This window comes from Lemur catta, chromosome 11, assembly GCF_020740605.2.
Source record: "Lemur catta isolate mLemCat1 chromosome 11, mLemCat1.pri, whole genome shotgun sequence".
NCBI lineage: Eukaryota > Metazoa > Chordata > Mammalia > Primates > Lemuridae > Lemur > Lemur catta.
In genome coordinates this window covers 1,122,146-1,148,692 of record NC_059138.1, presented here as the reverse complement: position 1 = coordinate 1,148,692, position 26,547 = coordinate 1,122,146, and the positions used below count along the sequence as shown (strand labels likewise).

At 44.1% G+C, this 26,547-nt stretch overlaps 1 protein-coding gene across 3 annotated transcripts in view; it reads left to right on the top strand.

Moving 5' to 3' along the window:
* The first annotated feature begins 975 nt into the window (after positions 1-975).
* Positions 976-26,547, top strand: part of UBE3C (ubiquitin protein ligase E3C) — a 109,752-nt gene continuing 84,180 nt past the window's right edge. For 2 of the 3 annotated variants that reach the window (XM_045564793.1, XM_045564794.1), the window contains exons 1-6: positions 976-1,095; positions 11,130-11,183; positions 14,442-14,516; positions 14,979-15,125; positions 17,562-17,677; positions 23,451-23,608. In XM_045564793.1, coding sequence (XP_045420749.1) covers positions 1,030-1,095; positions 11,130-11,183; positions 14,442-14,516; positions 14,979-15,125; positions 17,562-17,677; positions 23,451-23,608 — 616 coding nt within the window. In that variant the 5' untranslated portion in view covers positions 976-1,029. Of the gene's footprint in view, positions 1,096-11,129; positions 11,184-14,441; positions 14,517-14,978; positions 15,126-16,159; positions 16,286-17,561; positions 17,678-23,450; positions 23,609-26,547 lie in introns of those variants that run through there. The other variant, XM_045564795.1, reaches the window with a different exon arrangement.

Below are 26,547 nucleotides of genomic sequence, written 5' to 3'. Positions count from 1 at the left end.
CAGCACTTTCATCTTACAGCAGGTTTATCAGGACCCGCCCCACCGGCGGACGAGCGGCATCTGTATATAGCACACATATGTGTACCTGCATGTATGTGCACAGCTGGTGTGCATGCGTATGCACGCTGTGTGCGTGTGACGTGCGTGTATGAGGCATTTGTGTATATGTGGGTTGTGTGTGCGGGCCATGTATTTACGGATATATATGTTGTGCATGAGATAAACATGTGCATGTATGTGTGATACGGTAAATACTTACGTCTGTGTGACGCGACACATGTAACAGGCAGGCTGTACACACACCGGCGACGCCAGGCCGGTCCTTCCAGGCCGCGGTCTTCGCGGGCGCCTGCGAGAGAAGCGCCACCACGCCGCGAGCCCCGCCGGCCCCGCCCCCGCCGGCCCCGCCCGGCCCTGGCTCCTCCCCTGGCGCCGGCCCTGCCCCCGGCCTCGCCCCGCCCCGCGCCGGCCCTGGTCCCTGCCCCGCCCCTGCCCGACACCCCCTGGCATCGGCCCCGCCCCCGGGACGGCCCCGCCCCCTCCTCCGCTCCGCTCCGCCCCGCCCCCAGGGGCAGGGGCCCCGGCTCGTCCCCAGGCTCCTGCGCGGTTCGCGGGGCCGCGCACGTTGGCGGGGCCGCGCACGCTGGGGTGGTGCCGGGAGGAGCGCTGCGCCGTCGCCGGCGGGGGCGCGCCCGTTCGCGGGGCCGCGCACGGCGGCTGCGTCCGGCCGCCATCTTCCTTCCCGAGGCGGCTGCTCCCGGAGCGGGCGTGGGGTTCGCGGCCCGCTGGGCGCTCCTGGCCGCGGCCGCAACGGTGGGAGGCGTGGATGAGGGGCGGCGAGGCAGGGCCGCCCCTCCGGTGTCGCCGCCCCTTCGCCCCGGGCAGGGCCGGGCGGGCAGAGCGCGGCGCGGCTCGGGCGCGGTCGCCTCCGGCCGCCGCCTGGTCGCGCTGCCCCGGGCAGGGCGGGCGGCGAGACCGAGACCGCTCGGCTGGTTGGCCGGGCGCTCCCCGATGGGATAAGCTGTAAAGATGTTCAGCTTTGAAGGGGATTTCAAGACGCGGCCCAAGGTGTCCCTCGGCGGCGCGAGTCGGAAGGTGAGCGCCGCCAGTGCGCTCTGGCCTCCCGAAGTCGGGGTCGGGGGTCAGGGGTCGGGGCCGGGGGTCGGGGCCCGGAGGGTCTGTCAGGGGCGCGGGCGGCTGTTTGGGAACAGCTCTGGAGGGCTCGTGGGAAAGGCCTGTGTGCGCTGGCGTCCCCAGTCACAGCCTCTCGCCGCGTTTCGGCAGCTGCGGGCGTGCGGCAGGGGCGTGCGGCAGGGGAGTGCCTCTCCGGTGTGGGCGGCGCGCCGCTCCGCGCGTCCGCACGCTTTCGTGCCGTGACTCGCGGACGGTTAGAGTTAGAGCCGCAGGGGTGACCCCAGTGTAGACAGTGCGCAGCTCCGCACGCTTTCGTGCCGCGACCCGCGGACGGCTGGGGTTAGAGCCGCAGGGGTGACCCCAGTGTAGACAGTGCGCAGCTCCGCACGCTTTCGTGCCGCGACCCGCGGACGGTTAGGGTTAGAGCCGCGGGGGTGACTCCAGTGTAGACAGTGCTCAGCTCCGCACGCTTTCGTGCCGTGACCCGCGGACGGTTAGGGTTAGAGCCGCGGGGGTGGCCCCAGTGTAGATAGTGCGCAGCTCCGCACGCTTTCGTGCCGCGACCCGCGGACGGTTAGGGTTAGAGCCGCGGGGGTGGCCCCAGTGTAGATAGTGCGCAGCTCCGCACGCTTTCGTGCTGCGGACGGCGCAGACACCCTTTCTGTGCAGAAGGGGCAAAGGGCAGAGTTTTTTTTTTTTTTTTCAGAAATGCACTTTCCTTACTTGGTCCCGCATGACATCAGATAGTAGTTCCTTTTAGAATGCTACCTAAAGGGTCGTTTATGCTATAGAAAGTAAACAGGACGTACTTGGGGATGTCAGTAATCTCTGAAATGGAGGCAGAACGCCTCATAATTAGTCACGTGTTGGAATCCAAGACCACGAGAATTATTCTTTACCAGCCTTCCGGAAACGCTGCGGAGACACTCTGGGACTTTGCCTATTATGATCAGTCATGTCATTATTCATATGGTAATAGTTTAGAATAAGGGTGAACAAACTATGATGACTCTGTTGTCGCCAGTTCTAGAATTTCCAGCTCTCTGTCCCTGATGACTGGCGTCTGTGGTTCAGGGGAATTGCTGATAAGTCATTGAACATCAGTGTGGCATTGTTCCAGTCCCTCAATTTCCACCCCTTTTCCACTGCCCTGGTCCTGGATCAGACTGGAAATAAAAGTGTGATCCCCACACTTGGAATCTTTGGAAGTTTAATTGAATTTAATTAGCTGCCTGTTTACTAATAGTTTCTGAAATGTTCTTTAATATGCTTAGCCAAGTCTTTCTTGCCTCTAATTAGTATATTTTGTATATTACACATAACCACTGGGTTGGACATAACCTGAATGGAGGCTGATGCTCAAGTAGGAGCATACTTTTAAAATTGTGCCATGGGGGTGTATGTATGGTGGTTTCCTGGGTAGAGGAAGGGAGCCTGGGTAGGGAGTTGAGAGAAGCATGGTGAGAATTTCCAGGCTTTGAAGGCTATGTGATGGTGATTGGTTGTAGGTAGCTTGTGCTGCAGAACTAGGTGCTGTGCAGACAGGTCAGGGTTGGCGTGGTGGCATTCAGGGGCTTGCGTGTTAATGAAAATTCCTTATGAGATCAAAGGATTTCTGCGTTTGGAAGGGACTTTAGAGAACCTCAGGGCCAAATCTCCTAGTTTCCAAGTTTGGAAGGTGAGATGCAGAGATTTTGAGTGCACATTCACACAGCAAGCTAGTGGCAGGTCACCACCTTAGAAATCCTGTCATTTGTTTCTGTAGGGCCTTCTGGCTTCTGTTGCAGGAGTGCCTGGCAGGCCTGCCATGGGTGTTGGTCCTTTTTCACCTGGTGACACATCTGTGCCCTGAGGAAGTGGTTATCTCTCAGAATCTCCAGAGGAGATCACAGCATTTTAGCTGTGCAAAACAATGCACCCTTAAAAAAAAAAAAAAAACTTTATTGAGGTATAAACTTATCATACAGGTTCACAAATATTGTGTTCTGTCTTGGGTCTTGTCTCCCAGAAGAGCCTTAGGAGGATGATCCTGGGGCAGGTGAAACTGAGGAGGAGGGGAGCGAGGGAAGCTGGCTAGGGGAGGGAGAAGGGGTCTTCTCAGCTGGAGTCTAGCTTTAGCCCAGTCCCACTGGGAGCATATCAGGGTTGTCCTTAATTAAGGCAAGGGGGCTGGTGGCTGCAGGCTGCTGGCTGCCCTTGGCTGAGGATGGGAATTGGCAGTGCTCGCCTCTCAGCTGAGGGCCATTCTCTAGAGGTAGCAGTAAACAGCCATTAGTAGCTGACTTGCAGCAGCTGGGGGATGGATGGCCTGTCCTGGTGAAGGAATCTGGGTGGGGAACCAACAGTAAGTTCAGCTTGCAGGATTTTCACGTATGGACGTACCCATATGTAGGTGGAACAGCGCTTGTATCAAAGAAAGAACTTTCCCAGCATTCCAGAGGCTCCCTCTCGCTCTGCCCATTCGGTACAGTCCTGTGTGGCTTAATGACTGGACACCTTGTTGTTAGGTGATGTGAATATCAGAGTACTTCCATAAACTAGGTGGTATAACCTGCTGCACGCCTAGGCTGTGTGGATGGCCTGTTGCTCTTAGTTACAGACGTGTTACTCTGCTGAGTGCTGTGGGCAGTTATAACACAGTCTTTGCCTATCTAAACATGGAAAAGGTACAGTAAAAAACGTGGTACTGTAATCTATGGGATCCTGGGACTGAAAGGTCAGTTCTGAGTGCGTGACTCCTCCCCAGAAGTGACTACTCTTCGGACTCCTGTTACCATAGATTAGTTTTACCTGTTATTGAACTTTATGTAAATGGAGTCTTTGTGCCTAGCTTTGGCTCAACCTTCTGTCTCAGAGATGGATTCCTTCCACCTTGTGTAGCATTGGCCCATTGTATAAGCACTACACAGTTTGTTTTTTTATGGGTGTTGTATGTGTCTTTTGGTGGACATAAGACTCTCATGTGCTGAGTCATAAGTTATATGTATGTTCAGCTCTTGTGTGCACTGCCAACCACACACTTTCCTGCTTGGCGTGCCAGCTGACACTCCACCCAGCAGTGTCTGAGGGTGCCTGTGGCTCCACATCCTTGCCAACACTTGGTATTGTTAGTCCTTTTAATTTTGACATTTCTGGTGGGAATGTAGTTTCCTTGTGGTTTTAATTTTGTGTGCTGACAACTGTGTTGAGCACCTACATATGTTTATTTTCCTTGATTCTCTTTGGCTGCCGCATAAGTTCTTTCCCTCATTGAAAAAACAATAAGTTGTAATGATCTTTTTCTCATGACTTAAATTATTATTTTAAATCTTTGCTTCTTTGTTGAGCTCAGTGGAAAACTGAGTAGTTACCACTTTTTGAGTAAGTACATGTTTTTCTTTTTTGACTTAAATGAATATTTTTGGGTTGGATTATTTGTAAAGACTCTGTAGGAATCATCCATACTTTGAAGGAGTTTAAAATCTTGTTGGGGAGTTAAGACTTAAACAATTAAAAGTTAAATAACAACAGACAGTAATTACCACATTCTAGATTTCCCTTGGGCCTGAATCGGGAAAAGTAGAGTTGGTGGCACTTGGTCCCCAAGGACGAGTGTAACTGGGATAGGTGGAAACAGCAAGATTGGGGTGGGCAGAAGGGTCTGTGCACACGGAGTGGTATGTGCTCGGTTATGCTGATGCTCACTTTTTAATGTTTCTGAAATCACGATACTTCTTGATGGCATGCTATAGCTTAATTGGCAGCCTGTTTCTCTTTCTTGGTAGTACATACAGGATTATCTTAGGGATCATTTGATTGTAAGTACAGAAAATCACTGATACGGGTTTAGTAGGCAAGACAAAATGGAACAAAAACAGGTTTCTGAGAGGATATGGGGGAGGTAAAGGTGGGAACAACCAGACACCAAGTCAGCCCTCCCAGGATGGTCACTCTCAGTCTTCCTTGAGCTGTGTGATCACCGCTTCTCTGTCGCCGTCCTTCTCCGCTCTGCAGACTGGCTTCTCCATTTCACTTGCACCTAATCTTGGCTGTATTTGATTTCCTAGTTTAAGTGTCCAGAGGACTCGATCTCAATTCTAAATTCTCGGGAGAGAAAATCTGATTGGCCTGGGTCAGGTTTCCACCTTGGGAGCTGAGTCCGAGGAGGGGGTTGGAGTCCTTTGGTACAAATGGAGCAGTCTGGATGTGACTGGTGGGGAGTGGGTTCTCCAAGAGGGGGACGTGTTGGTAGAATGAATGTCTAGGTTCCTGTGGGACTGAGGCAGGATGTCTGACAGGTGGCGGATTGTACACGTGTGAAACTCCGGGAAAGGTCTGGGCTAGAGATGCAGATTTGGGGTTATCGGCAGACAGGTGGCCTAGAACTGAGGATGCAGTCACCTAATGGAGGGCTTGGAGTTTCTGACAGGGAGGGGTTCGTGAGGTACTGCAACATTTAACAGGTGTGTGTATGGGGAAATTATGAAAGAACCACACCTCCGGGCAGGAGGGGAGTGGTGTCCAGGGAGTTTCAAGGAGGGTGGAGTGCCCAGCACTGCCAAAGGCTGCAGAGAGGCAGTGAGGCAAGTGCTGTACGAACCGTCCACTGAATTTGGAACTAGGAAGAATTTAGTGACTTGAGAGCGCATAATCTGCAGGGTGGTTGGAGTTGGCAGTTAAGAGTGTAGCATGTTGATGAGTGAGTGGGAAGTCAGAGGATAGAACTTTTTTGAAAAGGACCAGAAGATTGGGTGACAACTAATACCTGTTAACACTGATGTCACTGGTTGAAGGAACAGCATGGGCAAAGGTGTCTAACCACGGAGAGGTGCTGATCAGCTACAGGTTGTGCCGATTGTGGCTGGAGTGGGGTGTGCATAGAGGGTGGAGAGTTCTGGGCTGTCAGGGGCCAGAGCTGGAGGCCGCACCAAGTTATACTCAGGGAGCTCCAGAGAGCCATTGGAGGATTTTGAGCAGTGAAGTAACATTGAGCAACTTAGGTTTTAGAGAGATGAGTGTGGGGCAGTGTGATGTTGGAGTCCAGACAGGTAAACCTGAAGGCAGGGAAACCAGGGGAGACACAGCGAGGGCCTAGAGGAAGGAGCTGGGAACCCAGATGGAGGGGATGGATTCAGGAGATGTTGAGGAGGCTGCACTAACAAGATGCCCTGGTGGTGGGACTGGGCGTGAGGCAGAATATAAAGGGCATGCCATCTGGGGTGCCTGTGGTGGGTGTGAGTCATGCCCAGGTTTGGGGGGGCCCAGGGAGTGTGCAGTGGCAGTTGGGAGTGCTGGTGGGGAGCTTGGGTGGAGCTTGGGAGTGCATCAGCCCATCAGTAGTTGGCAGTCGGGCTTGTGGAATGAGATGAAATCATCAAAGGGAAGTTTCTGCCTTTGGAAGACGTGCTCAGGACAAAACTCTGAGGGACACCAGCATTTACAGAGAAAGCAGAGAATGAGGGACATGCCAAAGACCGTGATGTCACGTGGTGAGTGGAAAGCCAGGTGTGTTTCTAACGTGTGGATGGAAGCGTGTTCATCACCAGACAGTATTTACTGAGGGGAACGAGCAGAGGCAGAGTGTGAAAAGCAGGGCTTGTTAGAGGAGCAGCCCACAGCTTACTACTGAGTTTAAGGTTTTAGTTGCTGTGGCCATGACTCCTGTGGGATTGACCATAAGGCGTTTGTGCTCTAGGTTATCTTGAAGTTGAGGGCTAAATTATTGTTTTCTAACATTAAAATTTTGTTTTATTTTAAAAAGCTGTCATACATGTTCATAGTACGAACTTTGTGTGATGTGTACATGTTCATCCTTTATTTTTGGACACTTAGGTTCTATTTTGTTGTGAGCAATGTGATAGCCAACAATTTATAATCATTTTTTAGGATAAATTGCAGAAGCTGAATTGCTTGGTCAAAGTATGCACTCTGTGTCTCTGGAAAAATGTATCCATTCCCTACTCTAAGCAGTTAAGGGCTATCTTTGCATCTTTGTCTCATTGCGAGGGGTTAAGTTGCAGTGGGCTTCAGAGGGCACTTTCCTTCAAGGATGTCTCTGTGTCTCTCCTTGTTTGTCACAGTTAGATATGCTCTGTACTCGGTATTTGTTCTCCTGCAGGGTGTGTTACTTGTATGCCTTCAGTTAATCCTGACTTCTCTGAGGCAGAGGTGTTAGTGTTCCCTGGAGGAAGAGGTCCAGAGTCTAAATAATTTAGCAAAACCCATACAGCTGAAGTGTATGAACTCTGTTCTGTTTATCCTGATCGCATGCTGCCTCTCCAGTGTGTCTGGGGGTGTTGTCCGCACATCTTGTGTCTGTCTCCTGCTTTACTTCTGTGTTCCTGTAACTGCTTGGGAAGTTGAAGCTCACATCCTGCAGGCATTGAGAAGGTGACTCTAATAGTCCCACATCTTTCTGGACGAATTTTCCTTATAATGCAGTTTGAACACTAATTTTTTAAAGAAATGTTAGTAAACTCTAGTGTGTTGGCAAATAGCACAGTTCATGTCACGTCTTTTTACTGTGAAACCCGTTTACTGCAAAAGATGAAATTGTCAGAAGTATAGTGGGAACTTGAAAAAATGTTTAACCAACTGTCTGTGACTTAGTTGTTCACGTTTTCTGGGCTTTGTCACATCTTGTAATGTGAAAGTCATAATTCTTGGTAATGAGAAAGTCATCATAAAAAATAAAATGGTCTAATAAAGTCTCATCTTCCTCTTAAATTAAGCAATATAGCACTTCATATTCCTTTATTGTGATTATAAGCAGTTCCTTTTGCTTTGAGGAGCCTAGTTTCAGATGGAGCTTTTCACAAATAAAATTATAATATTTTTATGCAATTCAGTATTTACTTTTTTTTTTTTGAGACAGAGTCTCGGTCTATTACAGCCCGGGCTAGAGTGAGTGCCGTGGTGTCAGCCTAGGTCACAGCAACCTCAAACTCCTGGTTTTAAGCGATCCTACTGCCTCAGCCTCCCAAGTAGCTGGGACTACAGGCGTGCGCCACCATGCCCGGCTAATTTTTTTTCTGTATATATTTTTAGTTGGCCAGATAATTTCTTTCTATTTTTAGTAGAGGCGAGGTCTCGCTCTTGCTGAGGCTGATCTCGAACTCCTGACCTCGAGCAATCCACCGGCCTCGGCCTCCCAGAGTGCTAGGATTACAGGCGTGAGCCACCATGCCCGGCCTAGTATTTACTTTTAATTTAATTAAAATGTAATGTGGTTCCGTGGTTTTTGAGATACCGTCTATTTATGACAATGATACTATCTTTCCATTTAGTGTAGTGGTAGAAGGTTTCCCCTTGAAGTAAATATTTTAACTAAAAAGGAGCTTTGGGGCAAGACTAATGCAGTAGTTATATTGTATCCTGTGCATTTTATCAAGTAGTGGTTCATGATTTCCTTATGTTTTATTACCGGAGATGCTTACCTGATCATTTGGTTAGTGTCTTTAGGGTTTTTTCACCGTAAATTTACTGCCTTTATCTTGGTAGTAGATAAGTATTTTGAGGGAGGTGCTTTGAAACCAGGCAAATCCTGTTTCTCCTCAAACTTGCCCACTAATTTTAGCACGCATCAGGAGCTCTTGTCTACGGCATTTATTACCATAGTGCTTGGTGATTGTGTTTTCCATTTTCCTTCTGCCTTTTTTTAACTAGGCAGATCTCTTCTGTAAGGAAGAGATTTTTCTTTTCCCATGTGTATTTATTTATTCGATTATTTATATATAGACATGGAGTCATGGATGTGTGTATTATCCAGTGGATTAGAGTTTAATACTGTCTTTATTGCATAACCCTACTCTAATTATGAGCGAATATTGGGAAAATCCAAGTTGAGGGACAGTGTCCAGGACATGAAAGACAAAGACAAAGAGAGCAACTGGTATAGATCAGAGAAGATTAAGAAGAAATAGTAACTAAGTGCAGGGTGGGGTCCTGGATAAGATTCTAGAACAGATGTAGATTGTGAGTGGGAAAATTGGTGAACTCCTAGTTAAGCCCGTAGTTCAGTTATTAATACATGGTACCAGTGTTACTTGCCTGTTGGTGATCGTATGTACCTGTTTATATAGGGGAAGAGTGGGTAAGGCATAAGGGATAAGGGGACTCATGCCATTTTTTGCACCTTTTCTTTACCTAAAATCGGTTTAAAATTCAAAGTTTAAGAAGTCAATTTAAAGGATAGTATTAAATAAATAATGGTGAATTCTTTTATTAATTAAATTTAAAACAATATTTTTCTGCCTTTGGACATGTAGATAAAGACTTTTTGTTTGAAATTTTCTATAATGGAAAATATCTGGAGGATTTATTTCTTTGGCTTTACATTTTGATGGTGAGAAAATTAATTCTGCATATTGTATGTTCACGTATCAGTGTATAATTTTAAATTGGTTTATTCTCTGACACTGTTCTGGTGGAGTATATGTGTTGGGAGATTTAAATTTATTAGTTTTTCTAGTGATTCATGTGCAATGTCTTGGACCTTTAATTTTATTTTGGATTAATTTTTTTTTTTTTTTTTTTTTTTTTTTTTGAGACAGAGTTTTGCTCTGTTCCCCGGGCTAGAGTGAGTGCCGTGGCGTCAGCCTAGCTCACAGCAACCTCAAATTCCTTCTGCCTCAGCCTCCCGAGTAGCTGGGACTACAGGCATGCGCCACCATGCCCGGCTAATTTTTTCTATATATATATTTTTAGTTGGCCAGATAATTTGTTTCTATTTTTAGTAGAAATGAGATCTCACTCTGGCTCAGGCTGGTCTGGAACTCCTGACCTCGAGCGATCCACCCGCCTCGGCCTCCCAGGGTGCTAGGATTACAGGCGTGAGCCACCACGCCTGACCTATTTTGGATTAAATTTTAAAAAATAAAATGTTCACACGTTAAAGACTGGAACAGTTTAGGAATTTTTTTAGAGATCGGATCTCTCTGTTGCTCAGGCTGGTCTCGAACTCCTGGCCTCAAGTGATCCTCCTGCCTCAGCCTCCCAAAGTGCTGGGATTACAGGTATGATCCACCACATGAGGCCAAGACTGGAATAATTTTGAGGGGAGGAGTCTTTTAAGTATTTTTTATTTATTTTAAATTTTTAACTTTCCCTTTTATTCTTTTAATTCCTTCTACAAACCAAGTAATTTTGTTCAAAATTTAGTTTTACTTATGATGAAAGGTTTTTTTCATCAAAGAAACTGGTTTTTCATTGAAGTTTCTTTTTTTTTTTTTTTTTTTTTTTTTTTTTTTTTGAGACAGAGTCTCACTTTGTTGCCCGGGCTAGAGTGAGTGCCGTGGCATCAGCCTAGCTCACAGCAACCTCAGACTCCTGGGCTTAAGCGATCCTACTGCCTCAGCCTCCCGAGTAGCTGGGACTACAGGCATGAGCCACCATGCCCGGCTAATTTTTTTTTTGTATATATATTTTTAGTTGGCCAGATAATTTCTTTCTATTTTTGGTAGAGACGGGGTCTCACTCTTGCTCAGGCTGGTCTCGAACTCCTGACCTCGAGCGATCCACCCGCCTCGGCCTCCCAGAGCTAGGATTACAGGCGTGAGCCACCGCGCCCGGCCTCATTGAAGTTTCTATTGAGATAATTGTGTGCTTGCATGCATCTGTTAGGAATAAAACAGAGAGGTCCCTTGTTCACATTGCCCAGTTTCCCCTGTGGGTGGTATTTTATGGAATTGGAGTACGACATCACAACCAGAACATTGACATTAGTACAGTGCACCAGTCTTATTCAGATTTCCCCACTTCTGTTTGTGCTCACTTGTGTCTGTGAAGGAATCAGATTTTATTCTTAGAAAACTACTGAAATACTAACTTTAATTACATCTGTGACCTTGGAGTGGGGGACCATTTAACCTGTGCCCCTGGTTTCTCATCTAAGATAGTTTGATTGGATGATCTTTAGAATCATTTTGGGTGAGAACATTCTGTAATTGTTGTATGGTAGTGTTTTAAAATTGAAATGATAACCCTTTTTACCTCTTTTTTTCTCGTTTTGGATTTAGGAAGAAAAGGCTTCTCTTTTACATCGTACTCAGGAAGAAAGAAGAAAGAGAGAGGTAAAAACAGTTTTGTAAAACTCTATAGATAAGTACTGGTTTTAGTTTTTTTATATATGTATATACTGTATAACATAATGTGTGTGTGTATTTAGCTTTAGAAACATTTTTGGATTTGTTTAATTTTGCAGCAAGTCTTTTACTCTGGAACCAGTAGAGAAAAAGATAAACTAAAAAGGCAGTTTCCGCAGTGGAGAGGGAATATAGGCTTTTGGTTGTCTTACTTGCTAGATATCCAGAAAATCTAGAAAGCCTTAGTGTATAATGTAGATATTTCACCAAGCAAAAGGAGAAAACTCACTGATAAGGCATGTATCTTAACTATTTGTGAAGAAGATAAAAGCAAGGAGCTAATGAAATTCCTTGTTTTATTCTTTATCTTACATTATATCTTTTTGGTGATGATTTCTTTTTTTCTTTTTTCTTTTTTTTTTTTTTGAGACAGAGTCTCGCTTTGTTGCCCGGGCTAGAGTGAGTGCCGTGGCATCCGCCTAGCTCACAACAACCTCAAACTCCTGGGCTTAAGCGATCCTCCTGCCTCAGCCTCCCGAGTAGCTGGGACTACAGGCATGCGCCACCATGCCCGGCTAATTTTTTCTATATAGATTTTAGTAGGCCAGATAATTTCTTTCTATTTTTAGTAGAGACGGGGTCTTGCTCTTGCTCAGGCTGGTCTCGAACTCCTGACCTCGAGCGATCCACCCGCCTCGGCCTCCCAGAGTGGTAGGATTACAGGCATGAGCCACCGCGCCTGGCCTGGTGATGATTTCTTAAAATAGTTTTACTTTGTTGATTAGTCAGCAGTTGTAGTATCTTACGTCCTGCTTTTCTAGATAGAGTTTTTATGTTGGCTATGTTAATGATTCATGGATGCCTTTATCAAACATTTGTGGAGAGCTTGTTATGTCCCAGGTACTGTTCTGCTGGCTGGGCATACAGACAGAGCACGTGGTGGACGAGCGTCCTGTTCAGTGGCAGAACACCAGCACTGACCAAGATACTGGGACGGTGATGAGAGCTGCGAAGGCAGTAGGGTGGCGTGATAGTAACTGGGAAGGCCTACGTCAGGGTGTTTAGGGGAAGGGCTCTCTGAGGAGGTTAGAGTGGAACTAATTCCGGAAGGATGAAAAAGAAGCTGCCTTGTGCAAAAGCTGGAAGAAGAATGTTCTTGGTTAAAGGAAGAGCAAATGTAAAGACATGTAGGCAGCATTTCCCAACCGTGGCACTGTTGACATTTTGACGAGAGCGTTGTTTGTTGTGGGGGGCTGTCCTGTACCTTGGAGGATGTTTAGCAGCATCCACGGCCTCTGCCCATAGATGCCAGCAGCACTCCGCCCTCTAGTTGTGGCAACCAAAAGTGTCTCCAGAAATGACAAAATGTCCGCTGGGTGGTAAACTTTCCTCAGTTGAATTACTATTCCACCAAGGAAGGAATTTGCTGGTTGGTGCTTTTTATCTTTTTTTACATTTTTTCCTTGAGAAAATTCTTAGCCATTGTCTCTTCCAATAGTGCTTTTACTCCATTCTCCTCCTCTCCTCCGTGAACTCAAATTGCAAATATATTTGACCTTGGCCTTGTATCCCACATGTCCGTATGTGCTTTTCTGGATATTTATCCTTTCAAATATCTGTGCATCAGTTTGGATATTTTTTTCTGACCTAACTTCTAATTTACAAACTATCTCTTTAGCATTGTCTAATTGTTAAATATATCCATTGAGGTCTCTCTTTTTTTTTTTTTTTTTTCTTTTTTCTTTTAAAGAGACAGGGAGGGTCTCCTCATGTTGCCCAGGCTGGAGTGCAGTGGCACAGTCATAGCTCTCTGCAGCCTTGAACTCCTGCACTCAAGCAATCCTCCCGCCTCAGCCTCCTGCGTAGCTAGGACAATAGGCGTGCCCCACCATGCCTGGCTAATTTTTTTATTTTTTGTAGAGATGGGGTCTTGCCGTTGCCTAAGCTATGAGCTTTTGATTAAGTGCCCTTAGAATCATTACTTTAGTGAATAGATTCCAAAACTAGATTAAAGCTCACAGGTTTTCTTGTTGAAACCATTCCAAGCTCAGAAAGTACACTTCCATGACCTGATGATGATCTCTAACCCCAGGATTGTGTGGGTGAGTACATATGTGTCTCAGGTTGGTAGATGGCATTCACAGAAGATGTGAAACAATGGAATGTGGTAAGGCAGAGTACAGATTTTAGTGTCACACCTGAGTTGGAATTCTAACTCTCGGGTATTACTTAATCTTTACAGCAATATCAGTTTCAGCATCTTTAAATTAGAAGTAATGCTCACCTGTAAGATTGTTGTGCAGTTGAATATGAAGTGCCTCTCAGGGCTGGCACATAGTAGGCTCTCAAACAGTGATAGCTGCAGTGTTTAAAATGATGATGATGAAGAATACATATTTTTGCCAGGTCACTGAAAATGTTAATGACAGTCTCAAGTCAATGGAAATTGGAGTTTTCTTTTGGAACAAGAAAATGATCTTTAAAATACATGTTTGTGTTGTTTGTATTCTTTTAATATTTAAAACTATAAGTTTAAAAAAAAGTCACTATGCTGGTAGGATTGTAAAATGGTGTTACCATTTTGGAAAACTGTGGCAGTTCCTTAAAATGTTAATTCCACTCATAGGTATGAACCCAAGAGAAATGAAAACCTGTGTTCACAAACTTGTATGTGACTGTTGTTAGCAGCTGTATTCATAACAGCTAAAAGTGGAAACAGCCCAAATGTCCATCAGCAGATGAATTGATAAACATAATGGGATCCATCCATACAATAGAATATTCTTCTCAGCCGTAAAAAGGAATGAAGTTCTGACATGTGCTGTAACATGGATGGATCTTGAAAAAAAATCACAACTAAGTGGAAAAAGCCCAGTACAAAAGGCTGCATGTTATATGATTCCATTATGTGGAATGTTGAGAACAGGCAAATCCATGGAGACACAAAGTGGATTAGTGGTTGCTGGGGGCAGGCGGTGAGAGCAGGGAATGCAGGATGATTGCTGGTGGGTGTAGGGTTTCTGTTTGGGGCTAAGGAACTTGTTCTAAAATTAGATAGCAGTCATGGTTGTGTAACTCTGAATATACCAAAAATATATTTAGTGGATGGCATACTTTAAAGAATAAATTTTATGGTATATGAATTATATAGCCTTTTTTTTTTTTTAATAGAAAGTCTTTACTAGCAAAATGTCATTTTCACTGATACTGACCAGTTGCTCCCTCTCTCCTCCCTTCATTATTCAGGAAGAAAGGCGAAGATTGAAAAATGCAGTAATCATCCAGTCATTTATTCGAGGCTATAGAGATAGAAAACAGCAAGTAAGAAACTTTGTTTGTTTTTAAAATGAGAAAGCATTAGATGGGCATGCAAGAGTTTATTTTAAATCTGGCCTTGCTACTGTCAGCATTCATTTTGTGTATTTTTATGTACCTTTTAAGTGAAAGTTAATGTTGATAATAGTATTTTTCACAATAAACAATTTCATTAATGTACTAAGATTTATAAATAAGTGAAATTTTAGATAATTTTTAAATAACAAAATACAGACGTGGACCAAACCACAACTGAAGGTCAGAGCGGAAGGAGGTGACGGGAGAGTCTGTCAGTGGGCACTTGGGTCTTTCGTTACATGCCTGCCAGACTGTCTTTTAAACCTGTTGCCAGTAACTCCAGCAACGGCATGTTCATTGTCAGTTTCCACTGCTCCTATAAAAACATTTAGCAGATATTTATATGTAAAAATTATATATCTAAATAACATATTTATGTATTGCTTTCAGTATTCCGTCCAAAGAAGTGCATTTGATCGCTGTGCCAGCCTGTCCCAGTCTGGTGGCACTTTTCCCGTTGCTAATGGTCCCAACCTCACCCTTTTGGTAAGGCAGCTTCTGTTTTTTTACAGACAGAATGAAGACTCAAAACGTTTGGTGAGTATTGACTACATTTTTACTTGTCCTTGTTTATGTATTTTCCAAATTCTTATTTTTTTTAAGTGGATATGGTACGTATCTGATTAAGAAATCAGGTAACCCCTCCACTGTGTCTAAGCCTTTGTGAACTACTCCTCAGCCAGTGGTAATAGGTCACCTTTGTGTAATGTGCTTTACCTATTAAAATTCGATATACATTTTCAATAGGCTTTTTCATTTTTTACTATGGGAAATTTCACATATAAAAAACAGTGGACTATGTTGGCCAACTTACCGTGTACCCCTGAGCCAGCCTCAGCAGCCACACACTTCTGTCAGCGTGAAGCATCGGAAATACCACATCATCGTGTTCGTCTGCAGTCTCTAAAACATAGGGTCTCTCATTTTTAAATATCACAAATTTTATAGGCTTTTGCTGTTACCAGTGATGAGGAATAGTGTATGTTAATGGTGGAAAATAAATATAGATGAATAATTTTTTTTTAAATATAATTTGTTACCACCCATTTTCCCAGGAAATATGAAGAAATTCATATATAATTTTTAGATTAAATATATATCTATTCTTAGAAACTTCTGTTTACCTGTATTTAAAATCTCAAATTGTCTTGCAGTGAAAAGCAAGTCTTGTATGGTACAGACCACACATACTAGAAAGATCCTCACATGAACTAAGTACAGAGGACAAAGGAATGCCTTATTGCTTACCAAATCTGTGGCCTTAAAACCCAGCATTTTTGCCTGAGCTGAGCTAGGCTGAAACATGGGGAGAACTTTATTAATTAGTCTAATGAGGCAGTAAAAGCAGTTTGTTTGTTTATTTTAGAGACGGAGTCTCCCTCCATCACCCAGGCTGGAGTGCAGAGGGCTAACCATCGCTCATTGCACCCTCGAACTCGTGGGCTCAAGCAATCTTCCCGCCTGAGCCTCCTGAGTAGCTGGGACTACGGGTGCACACCACCATGCCTGGCTAATTTTTAAAAGTTTTTGTATTGACAGGGTCTGGCTGTGTTGTCCAGGCTCGTCTTGAATTCCTGACCTCATGTGATCCTCCTGCCTTGGCCTCCCCAAGTGCTGGGATTGCAGGTGTGAGCCATCGTGCCTGGCAGCAGTAAAAGCAGTTTAATGCGAGCATTCTGCCCTTGCCTTGAATTCAGGTGCTTTCCAGGCTTTCTATTTGAAGTTTATGAGGAAAATCATTAGAAATGTATAATAGCACATAATCTGGCTTTCTTTCTGGAACAGGCTGTCCCCATCCTCGCATATTCTAATCTTGTAGATCAAAAGGTCACCAAGGAGCACAGACATGCAGGGGCTGTGGGGTGTCAATTGGCATGTCTCTCCAAAGCACCCATTGCCTTTCATGTGTGAGGTCCAACCAGCGATCACCCCATGGTTTCTGTGTGGTGCGGTTGCATAAGCCTGCTTCAGAAGCCATCAGCAAAAGGCGTGGCCGTGAATGGACACATTTGCCTCTAGGCCTCAAACAGATACAGCGCAAATTGGTCATTGCAGCTTCTGAAACCGTAAATAGTATTAAATGTCATCAAACCTGGTTAATACAAAAAGCGAACTTGAGCGTCTATTAAATTTGCGAACAAAGATGTGAGAGCAATAAATTAATCCCATAGGGGAAAATGTCTCCTGCTCCAGGCTTCAAGTTTCTGAATTCCCACTGTGGGAGCATATATGATGCCACTTTTGATAGTTTTTCTAAGATACTCTCTGTGAAAATAAGCATATACAGCAATTTCTTCCTCACCTCCCCTTTTTTATTTTAAATAAGGTACTCTGCTAAGTCAAATAGTATACTAGGATTATATTTTCTTTCATGTACACTTTATCTGTAATTATTCTGGAGTTAATAATTGCTTCACTTTTTAGTTGCTTAATTTTCTTTGAATCTTTTTTTTTTTTTTTTTTTTTTTTTGAGACAGAGTCTCACTTTGTTGCCCAGGCTGGAGTGCAGTGGCGTCATCATAGCTCACTGCAACTTCAAACTCCTGAGTTTAGTTGATCCTCCTGCCTCAGCCTCCTGAGTAGCTGGAGTAGCTGGGACTACAGGCACGCACCACCATGCCCAGCTAGTTCTTCATTTTCTTTTTTTTTTTTTTTGTTTTAAGAGATGAGGTCACAATATGTTGCCCAGGCTGGTCTTGAACTCCTGGCCTCAAGCAATCCTCCTGCCTTGGCCTCTCAAAATGCTAGGATTATAGGCGTGAGCCACCACGCCCAGCCCTGATGTATTACTATTAAGATGGGAAGTGCAAATATTGCTAAGTAAAACCTGACTTCGAAGATTTACTTCTTATTGAGTTTTGATTAGGTTTGATTAAGTGTGTATTACCACTTAAGGAAATTTGGAATATTATATAAATTAGCAAACAATTACATTTTAATGGATTGAGAGTTTTGTGTGTTTTGCTATTGCAGATATGGCTATATCAGAACTTAATCAAACACAGTGCACTGTTTGTCAAGCAGTTGGATGGATCAGAGAGACTTACATGCCTATTTCAAATCAAGAGGTTGATGAGCCTGTGTTGCAGGTAAATTCTGTCCTAGTCAGCATCTTATGTATGTAACGTATTCACCAATTTGAATGTCTAGGAGAACACCTTTTGTTTTCATTTTCTGAGACAGTGGCTTTACCACAAATTTTTTTTAAGACCTTGAAATATTCTCTGTATGACTATTTTCACTCTAGGTGATTCTCGCCAGTGTGACTTAGAAATTAAAACATAGATATAAGTATCTTCCAGATGATACTTTCTTTCAGGGATGTCCTGGAATTGTCTTGTGAAATGTGGGATCTCCTGGTTCCTAGTGAATGGAAGGTCATTCAGGAGAGGACTGATGTTGGAGTGATTTCATTCTCAGGGTTTCTACCAAAATGCAGTTTGAAAGCCACTTCTTTGGAATATACCTTTCCTCAGGCTTTCTGATTATTTACGTGTGAACTCAAATTACCTCCATAACCTTCTTGGATTCAGTCTACAAAAGAACACATTTAAGTGATGTGAGCTATGTTACCTGAATATAACAAACCAAGGTAATATCTTTACCAATTTCTAATAAATTGCTTATGTCTGCACAGTAGTAAAATTTTCACATGATTCTGAGCCTTCAGTATAATTGCAGTTAATTTCCTGGGAGCTGCCTATAATAAAGCGTATTTAAGATTGCTGTGGGAACTAGGCCTTACTGACTGAGTGCTCCAAAATACGTACCTGGAGTAAAGATAGGAAAAGAGAACGTGTGAGAGAAAACCAGAATGATCACAAATCTCAAGAATTCATACTTTCCTAAGCTCTTTTATTTCGTAGAAAAACTTTTAGTTTTGAAAACACAGTGTATACATTCATTGTATAAAGCCAGGAGTTTGTAAACAGCTAAGTAGCAAGTATTTTAGGGTTTGTGGGCCACATATGATCTCTGTTAAATATTCTTACATTTTTCTTACAACCCTTTAAAATCAGTAAACCACTCTTCACTCAGCAGCTATATAAAAACAGACCGAGGGCTGGTTTGGCCCATGGGTTGCAGTTTGTGAGCACTTTGTCTAAGGTAACTTTTGAAGGTAGTCATATAAGCAAATAATTTGAATAGATGATATATCCTATTAGAATTTCTCATTTCTTTTCCAATTTTTAATTTTGAAAAATTTCAAATACTAGGAAAGTTGAAAAAATACCTTTGGATAGATTCAGAAGTTACCATTTTGCCACATGTGCTTTCTCTACACGTACTGGTTTTCTGAAGCATTGGAAAGTGAGTCGCAGGCGTCGGGACACTCCCCCCGGTTCTCCACACGTCGAGGAACAGCACATTCTTACATGACTGCAGTGCTAGTTCCACACCTGAGAAAATGAGGATTTCTCTAATATCATGTAATATGCACTCCCTATTCAGATTTCCTCATTTGTCTCAAAAATCTCTTTTTTGTTTTAATGATCTTAAGAACCGTTCATTTCATGTATTCCTCTGTGTTCTGCATCTCTGAAATACTGGGAGTTGGGTTTACGGGAGGGTTTCTCAATCTTGTCCTGTTGACAGCTTGGAAGAGCTCTGTCATGGGGCCACCCTGCACGGCAGGAGGCTGATCAGCGCCTCTCACCTGTGCCCCTCAGGTGCTGGTCTCGCCCCACTCCCAGCCAGACATGTCTCCGAACACTGCCAGATGTCACCCCAGAAGCAAAATTGTCCTCAGTTGAGAGCCACTGATACAGAGGCTTGCTTCAATTTAATTTAAACATTTTGAATAAGATTGCTTCCTAGGAGGTAATGCAAAAGTCATGTCATGTCACATCAAGAGACACCTACTGAGGTATATCCCATTATGAATGATGCTGAGTTTGATTATTTGGTTAAGATAGAAACGACTGTAGCTCTCTATTGTAAAGGTTGATACTTGCATATGTGGATACAACCTGTCACCAGGGGTTTTGGCATCTGTAGATGAGCTGTGCCTAAATCAGTCATAACATCAGCTGTGGTTTGTGGAATGGTGATTCTTGTAATTCTCTTGCTGCTTCGGTGTTTATTATCTGGCATTCTTTTGCAAAGAAGACCCCTCCCCACACTTTCCCCTTAGTCTCGGTAAGGCCTTATGTAGTTTTTAAAACAGTGTGTGATAAATTATTGTTTTTGGTGGTGGTGTTAGGTGGAGAGAGCCCTGTAAGTAGCCTCTCTGGGCCAGGGACAGTGTCCCACGCCTGCAGTCCCAGCCCTGTGTCGTTGTTACTTAACACTAACATTTGTAAAGGTAAACAGATACTTACCTACTTAAATTAAGTAAATTTATTTTGAAAATAAAGATAATTTTGAGAAAGCTCGCCAGTATTTACACGACTTGGATTTCTGCTTTCGTGAGTGTCCATCAGGAACGGGAGTGCTGGCTCATCGGCTCCTCGGTTTGTTAGAAAGAGCCTGTGGCGTCCCACGAAGTGCTGGGCGCGGTTCTCAGCACCAGAGTGTGGCTGTGAGGGGTCAGAAGGTTCTTGCTCTCCTGAGCTTGTATCCAGTCTGGGAGACCGAGAATAAACATAAAGAAGTATGACTGTTTTTACACAAAAAAGTAAATGTTAAGTGTTGAGATGAAAAGAAGGAAATTCCTTTTGTGGATTTGGTGGGGAAGTGGCTCTTCTGTGATCATCCGGTCAGAAAGGCCTCACGGCCACTTGGAACAAGGGGGGGCCTTGGCCAAGCGGTTGTCGGCCGGGGCCAGAGTCGGCCTGGCCTGGTGGCTGCTGAGAAGGCGCAAATGCTCGAGGTCTGGTGGGGATGTTCCCTAACGACTTCACCTGTATGCTGAGAGGGCAGGGAAGCCAAAGGAAACTTTTGAGCAAAGAGGGTCATGACCTGACCTTTTTTTCTTCTCTGTCTCTTTTAAAGTTTGTGTTAGGTAAAATTTCAAACTTATGAGTAGAAAAATGGTATACTAAATGCTCTTTGCTGCCACATGGAGTCAAGAATTTTTAACATTGTTGACCATTGCTAGTATTCTGCTGAATCGTTGCAAAGTAACATAGTGACACTCCACTCCCCGAATACTTCCACATCTCTCTCTGAAGAAGAAGACACTCTCCTACAGCCTGTAATGCCGTTATCACACCCATGAAGTTGCTTAAGAATATGTTAGCTGGTACGAGGGGCCAGCAGTCGGTTTGGCAGTCCCAGTCCCAGCACCCCTTTCACTCGGAAATGGCTCAGTTTAGTCACTTTGTCTAAGACCCAGTTTATTTTCAGATTTCTCCTGTTGTCTTCACGATGTGTTTTATAGCTGTTTTTGTTTATTCTTTTTTTTTAAGAGTCTGTTTGACCCCATGTTACCTTTGATGTCTCCTAAATCTTTCATCTAGAAAGCCCCTCCGTCCTACACCTCCACTTCGTTTTCACAGCTCCACTGTGGCTGGCCTGTTGAAAAGGGCCTGCAGGGAGGGAGGGCAGGGACGGATCAGCGAGGGATGGCGGTAATCCAGCCGGAGCGGTGGTGGCCCGCACCAAGCTAATGGTGGAGGGTGACACAGAGTTGGTAGCTTCTGGAGAGTTGACAGGATTTGCTGACACACTGGCTGTGGGGTTTCAGATAAGGAAGAGTTGAGGGTGGACACAAGGTGGGTGTGAGCAAGGGGAAGGATGAAGTAGTTTTGAGACTGGGAGGCGTAACACCAGATGGGGTTGAGTGGATGGTGCAGGAGAGAAAAAGCAGGATCGCTGAAGGAGATCTGCACAGTAGGAGGCTGTGGGGCAAGGAGGGACCAAGGAGGCAGGAGGAGGACAGGGTCTCAGGTCCTGGAAGGACAGAAGGCACAGGGAAGGAGAGAGAGGGGACGTGGCTGGCGTAGATGCTGCCAGCTGGGCAGCCGGTGGGATCAGAGCACTGAGGATGAAGCCAGAGTGTTGGTGATACTAGACATTGCTTTTCCAAAAGGTAAAATCGGACTATCAAAGGTTTTTTATTAATTGTTAATTAATGAGGGACGCAGTTAGACACGCAGGTAATTTAAATGAGGATCCCCTTTGCCGAGCCTTACATTCTCTCTTTGACAAAAGCCTTTTGCGTTGCCAGGAATAGGAAGAGTTTGCATAGCTCAGGATGGGAAACACTTGTATGACTTACGGGTTTTCTGCAAGTTAACTTGTGTCTCTACAGAGCTGCAGTAGCCTGGTGGACACAGGGTGGTGTAACCTGGCGGGTGGGCTGGGCAGGACCCTTAGTAACCCCATTGCTGGCCCAAGAGAGCAGTGTTGGGTTTCGAGCGTGGGAGGAGTGGGGTTGTCGGTCACGGGGTGCTGTGCTGCAGAGGGGAGCAGGGAGGTAGAGTCTCTGTAACTTGGAAACACTAGTAGCGTGTTTGCTGATGACCCGGTACGAGAGAGAATCTTGATGCCAAAGGAAGAGTTACTAGAATAAATGTTGCTTCCAAGAGAGGACAGGGTGTAGCTCCAGGATTGTAGAGTAGGGCCTCAGATTGGTAAGGGCAGTTTGTCCATGTTGTTCAGAGACTGATAACCTGGTTAAAAACTTGCATAAAAGATTGGAGCAGACACACTTGAAAAGGAGACATCTGAATAGCCAGTAAGCCCTTGAAAACTGCTCGTCATCATTAGTGATCAGGGGAGTACAAATTCAGACCCAGTGGACACGCCCACACGGCTAGGTTCTACAAACTGTCCATTCCAAGTGTGGAGGGTGTGGAGCAAATGGGGCTCCCATGTACTGCTGCTGTAAGTTTGGTAGTGTCTTACAAAGTTAAATACATAGCTGCCGCATGACCCAGTGATTCCACACCCAGGAATTTACGCAAGAGAAAGGAGGCCCAGTCCATACAGAGGCTGGCCCTCGAATGCCCATAACAGCTTTCTTCGTAATAGCAAAAGACCGGCAACCACCCACACGCCTGTCAGTGCGTGAATGTATAAGCCGAAGGTGGTGTTTCCGTGCAGTGGAACACTGCTCAGCAGTGCAGAGGACCAGGCTTCGGACACGTGTGGATGAATCTCAGATACCGAGTGAAAGCGTCTGGACACTGAGCCCAGACCATGTAATAACTTCTTACATGTACAAACAGCAGAAAGTGCACCCTGCTGTACACTGACAGCAGACGGGGCTGGGGACGACAGCACAGGTGCACAGGCTGAGTGGCTTGGAGGGGGAGTGGACCGGAGATGGCCGGGGAGAGCGGCTGCTGTGCCCTGCGTGCTGGTCATGCTGCCCAGGTCAAGTAGGTATAGATCAGTGTGCGCAAATATGTCTCTGTGGAGTTGATTTTAAGAAAAGACATGTCTGTTTTTAAATAAGACTTTAATTTTGTGACAGCTAAGCCTTCCCTTCTGTCTATAATCCTTCTCATAGGCAGAAGGGAGGCTTTAGTCAAAATGACAGATGACTCAGGACCAGACATCGATCACTGTCCTCTGTGGAGGATGCTGCAGGCATGGAAAGGCCTGAAGTCACCTTTGAAGGAGATGTTCACTTAAGAAATTTCTCCCTCAGTTTAATTAGACGTAGTTTCTCTTGGTACAATCTGTGGATTATACTTCTCACGCTGTTTGTTCTCTGATTTTTTTTGTGTCCATTTCTCATGTCTGTAAGCCTAGTGCTAGCATGGCACGTCATAAGGATCTTGGAAGCTGGCTAACGGAATGTTTGATCACTGCCCTGTCTTTGAGATATGCCTATTTTCAGAGATGGTCTAGTACTAGATCAGAGTTGGGTACTTACCATTGTGACTGAGAGTGATTTGGAGAAACTTGGTGACCTTTGCCACACAGTAATTGAGGGAATGCTTTTTTTTTTTTTTCCCCCCATTTTTACAGGTTGCTGCAAAACTGTAATGATGACAGTTTGAATGTTGCACTTCCGATGAGAATGCTTGAGGTATTTTCATCTGAGAATACTTATATGCCTGTTTTACAAGATGCCAGTTATGTGGTGTCAGTAATTGAACAAATTTTGCACTACATGATTCAAAATGGTAAGTAGTATGTGAGGTAAGAACTGTGGCATAGCCTTAGCACGTGAAGTATGTACAAGCCAGCACGCTTTTTAGAGCTTACCCCAGCATCACAATACGTTAACAGAAGCATCATGCACAGGTGCGGGGCACCCACGAGAGTCACGGACTCCAACATCTGTCCTTGGCTCTGCCGACGTTGAAAATTTGGAAACGTACTATTTTTTTTGCTTGGAAATGGAGAAAATCAATGTATGCTTTTAGAAATTGTCTCGAGTACAATACTTTAATCCAAGATTTGCATCTGCAGTGAAGCCATCCATAATTGAGTAGGAAGGGGTCTTATAATCTCATGATCACCCTGAGTGGATAGGAAAGATAATACCGCAAATGCCTGTCTTATTATTCACCAGGTGTGGTGGCTCATGCCTGTTAATCCCAGCACTTCGGAAGGCTGAGGCAGGAAGATCCCTTGAGGTCAAGAGTTCGAGACCTGGGCAAACAGAGCGAGACTCTGTCTTAACAAAAAATAAAAAAATTAGCTGGGCATGGTGGGGAGCACCTGTAGTCGTAGATACTTAGGAGGCTGAGGCAGGAGGATCACCTGAGCCCAGGAGTTCGAGGCTGCGGTGAATCATGATTGGGCCACTGCACTCCAGCCTAGTCAGCAGAGTGAGAACCTGCCTCAAAAAAAAAAAAAAGTAAATCTTATTAAATTATTCTTATTAAAAGAGTGGTAAATTCTCACATTAGGTCAGTAGAGTGGGATATTTAGTTTACTTGAATTTTTTTTTTTTAACTCAGTGTTAAAGCTTTTATGCATTGATACTATCCTTAAAGTGTCTACACTCCATAAGGCAGTGGTCCCCAGCACCAGGGACCGCGTTTCACGGAAGACAATTTTGGCGGGAGGGTGGGGGTCAGAGCTCTGCGGTCCAGTCCCTAACAGGCTGCAGACATAGTAAATTTGAAATTCCACCAAGGATGTTAGTGACACTATGTGGAGAAAAACTGTGAAATAAATTTTAAAAAACTTTTGTGATGAAGTGAGTAGTATAAAATCTAAAATAAAAAACTCTCAATCCCAGTATCCTCTCACAAGTGAAAAGGCAAATACTTCAGGGCTCTGAGACTTCAGAAATATTAGTTAGCATTAAAATATATACATGTGATCAGTGGTAAAGGATCTAAGATGGTTTGGGAAAGGCATACTAACTGATGAAAGTATAAATGTGCTTTTGTTTTCTTAAAATGATTAATAATATAGGTTAAGTCTAACTGATTCAGTCCTGTGAATTAAAACTATAAAAGTTAAATTTTTATCCATTCCAACCTGTTCATTTTTTTAGCTACTTTGTTGAAAACTTAGGAAAACTGCTGCATTAATTAAAAGTAAATTTTGAAATTTGTGGGATTTAATTTTTTAAAAAACAAACTAATGATAATTAGAAGTAATCCGGCCAGGCGCGACGGCTCAGGCCTGTAATAGTAGCACTCTGGGAGGCCGAGGTGGGAGGATCGTTTGAGCTCAGGAGTTCAAGACCAGCCTGAGTGAGAGTGAGACCCCGTCTCTACTAAAAAAAAAAAAAAACAGAAAGAAATCAGCTGGACAACTAAAAATATATAGAAAAAATTAGCCGGGCATGGTGGCGCATGCCTGTAATCCCAGCTACTCAGGAGGCTGAGGCAGGAGGATTGCTTGAGCCTAGGAGTTTGAGGTTGCTGGAGCTAGGCTGATGCCACAGCATTCTAGCCCTGGCAACAGAGTAAGACTCTGTCTCAAAAAAAAAAAAAAAGTAGTAATCCATGTATTAATTGATGTATATGTATATCAATTTAAGCCTAAGCATTCAAGGAGAATTTTCACTTTTCGTGTTTTCTAAAATTATAAGGAAGATAATCCAGAAATACACATTATTTGAAATTTGAAATGTGTCTAAAAATAGGAAATGCTTGAAAATCTTACACTGAAACAGCTGCTTCTAGCATCTTCTGTGGTATCCCATTTTTCAGTTGTTTTGATAAATTGCTTTCTGATATTATTAGTCTACAAAATGTTGGGATTGTTTTTGTTAATTATAGTTTGCCTTTTTATTGTACATTATGTGCTGTGAAGCTTTTTAACTCTCGTAACAGAACTTAATACGCTAGTCATACTGTGTCGTGTGCATGTCTGTTCAACATGCACGTTATTAATGATGTGATACTTTTTAAAAACAATCTTAACATATTTTTAAAAATTGTTGTGCATGTCTTTTCAGTTTTATAGGAAAAGAGCTTTCAAGCTTCCATGTTGAGTGTCACTAGCAATTAACGTATACTAGGTTAGAATTGAGGCAGTTACAGCGTAGGTCTAATGAGAGTACTAAGTATTCATTGTTTAGTAATCTTAAGTTCAAAGCTGTGTAGAACTACTTTCCGAAACTATGCCAAGCAAATGGATTGTTTTTAATGTGTCCTACCAAATATGCCTGTAGAATGAGATATTCACAAATAACACATGAACATTGTTCTTACTGTTTTATAAAAAGCAAGCAAGCATTTCTTAAAAGAATATATGATTTGAATTATTGGTGATAACTAGAGTTTATGTTCACCGCACACCCAGAAATCCTATCAAAATCATAGAAAAGAAAATTTAATAAAGTCCATAAAAGTTGTTTCTGCTCACATGTAAGTTGCCTTTAAATCAATTAATTTCCTTGCTGACTAGATTGTGGTCTCCAAACTTATCACTTCCTTGAAAAGGAACTTCAGCGTCCCTGGAGAAGAGGCTGAGTGCAGGTCTGGGTCAGGACAGGAGGTTGGAGTGGGGTGGCTCGTCCCGTCGGAGAGCAGGGCTCCCGGTGACCTCCAGGCTCCGGAGCCACCTGGTGCTCGGCCAGGCCCACAGATGGGATTGTGTGGGATCAATGAGGATAACAGCTGCAGTGCATTGGAAACATCAGTGTGGTTCACTC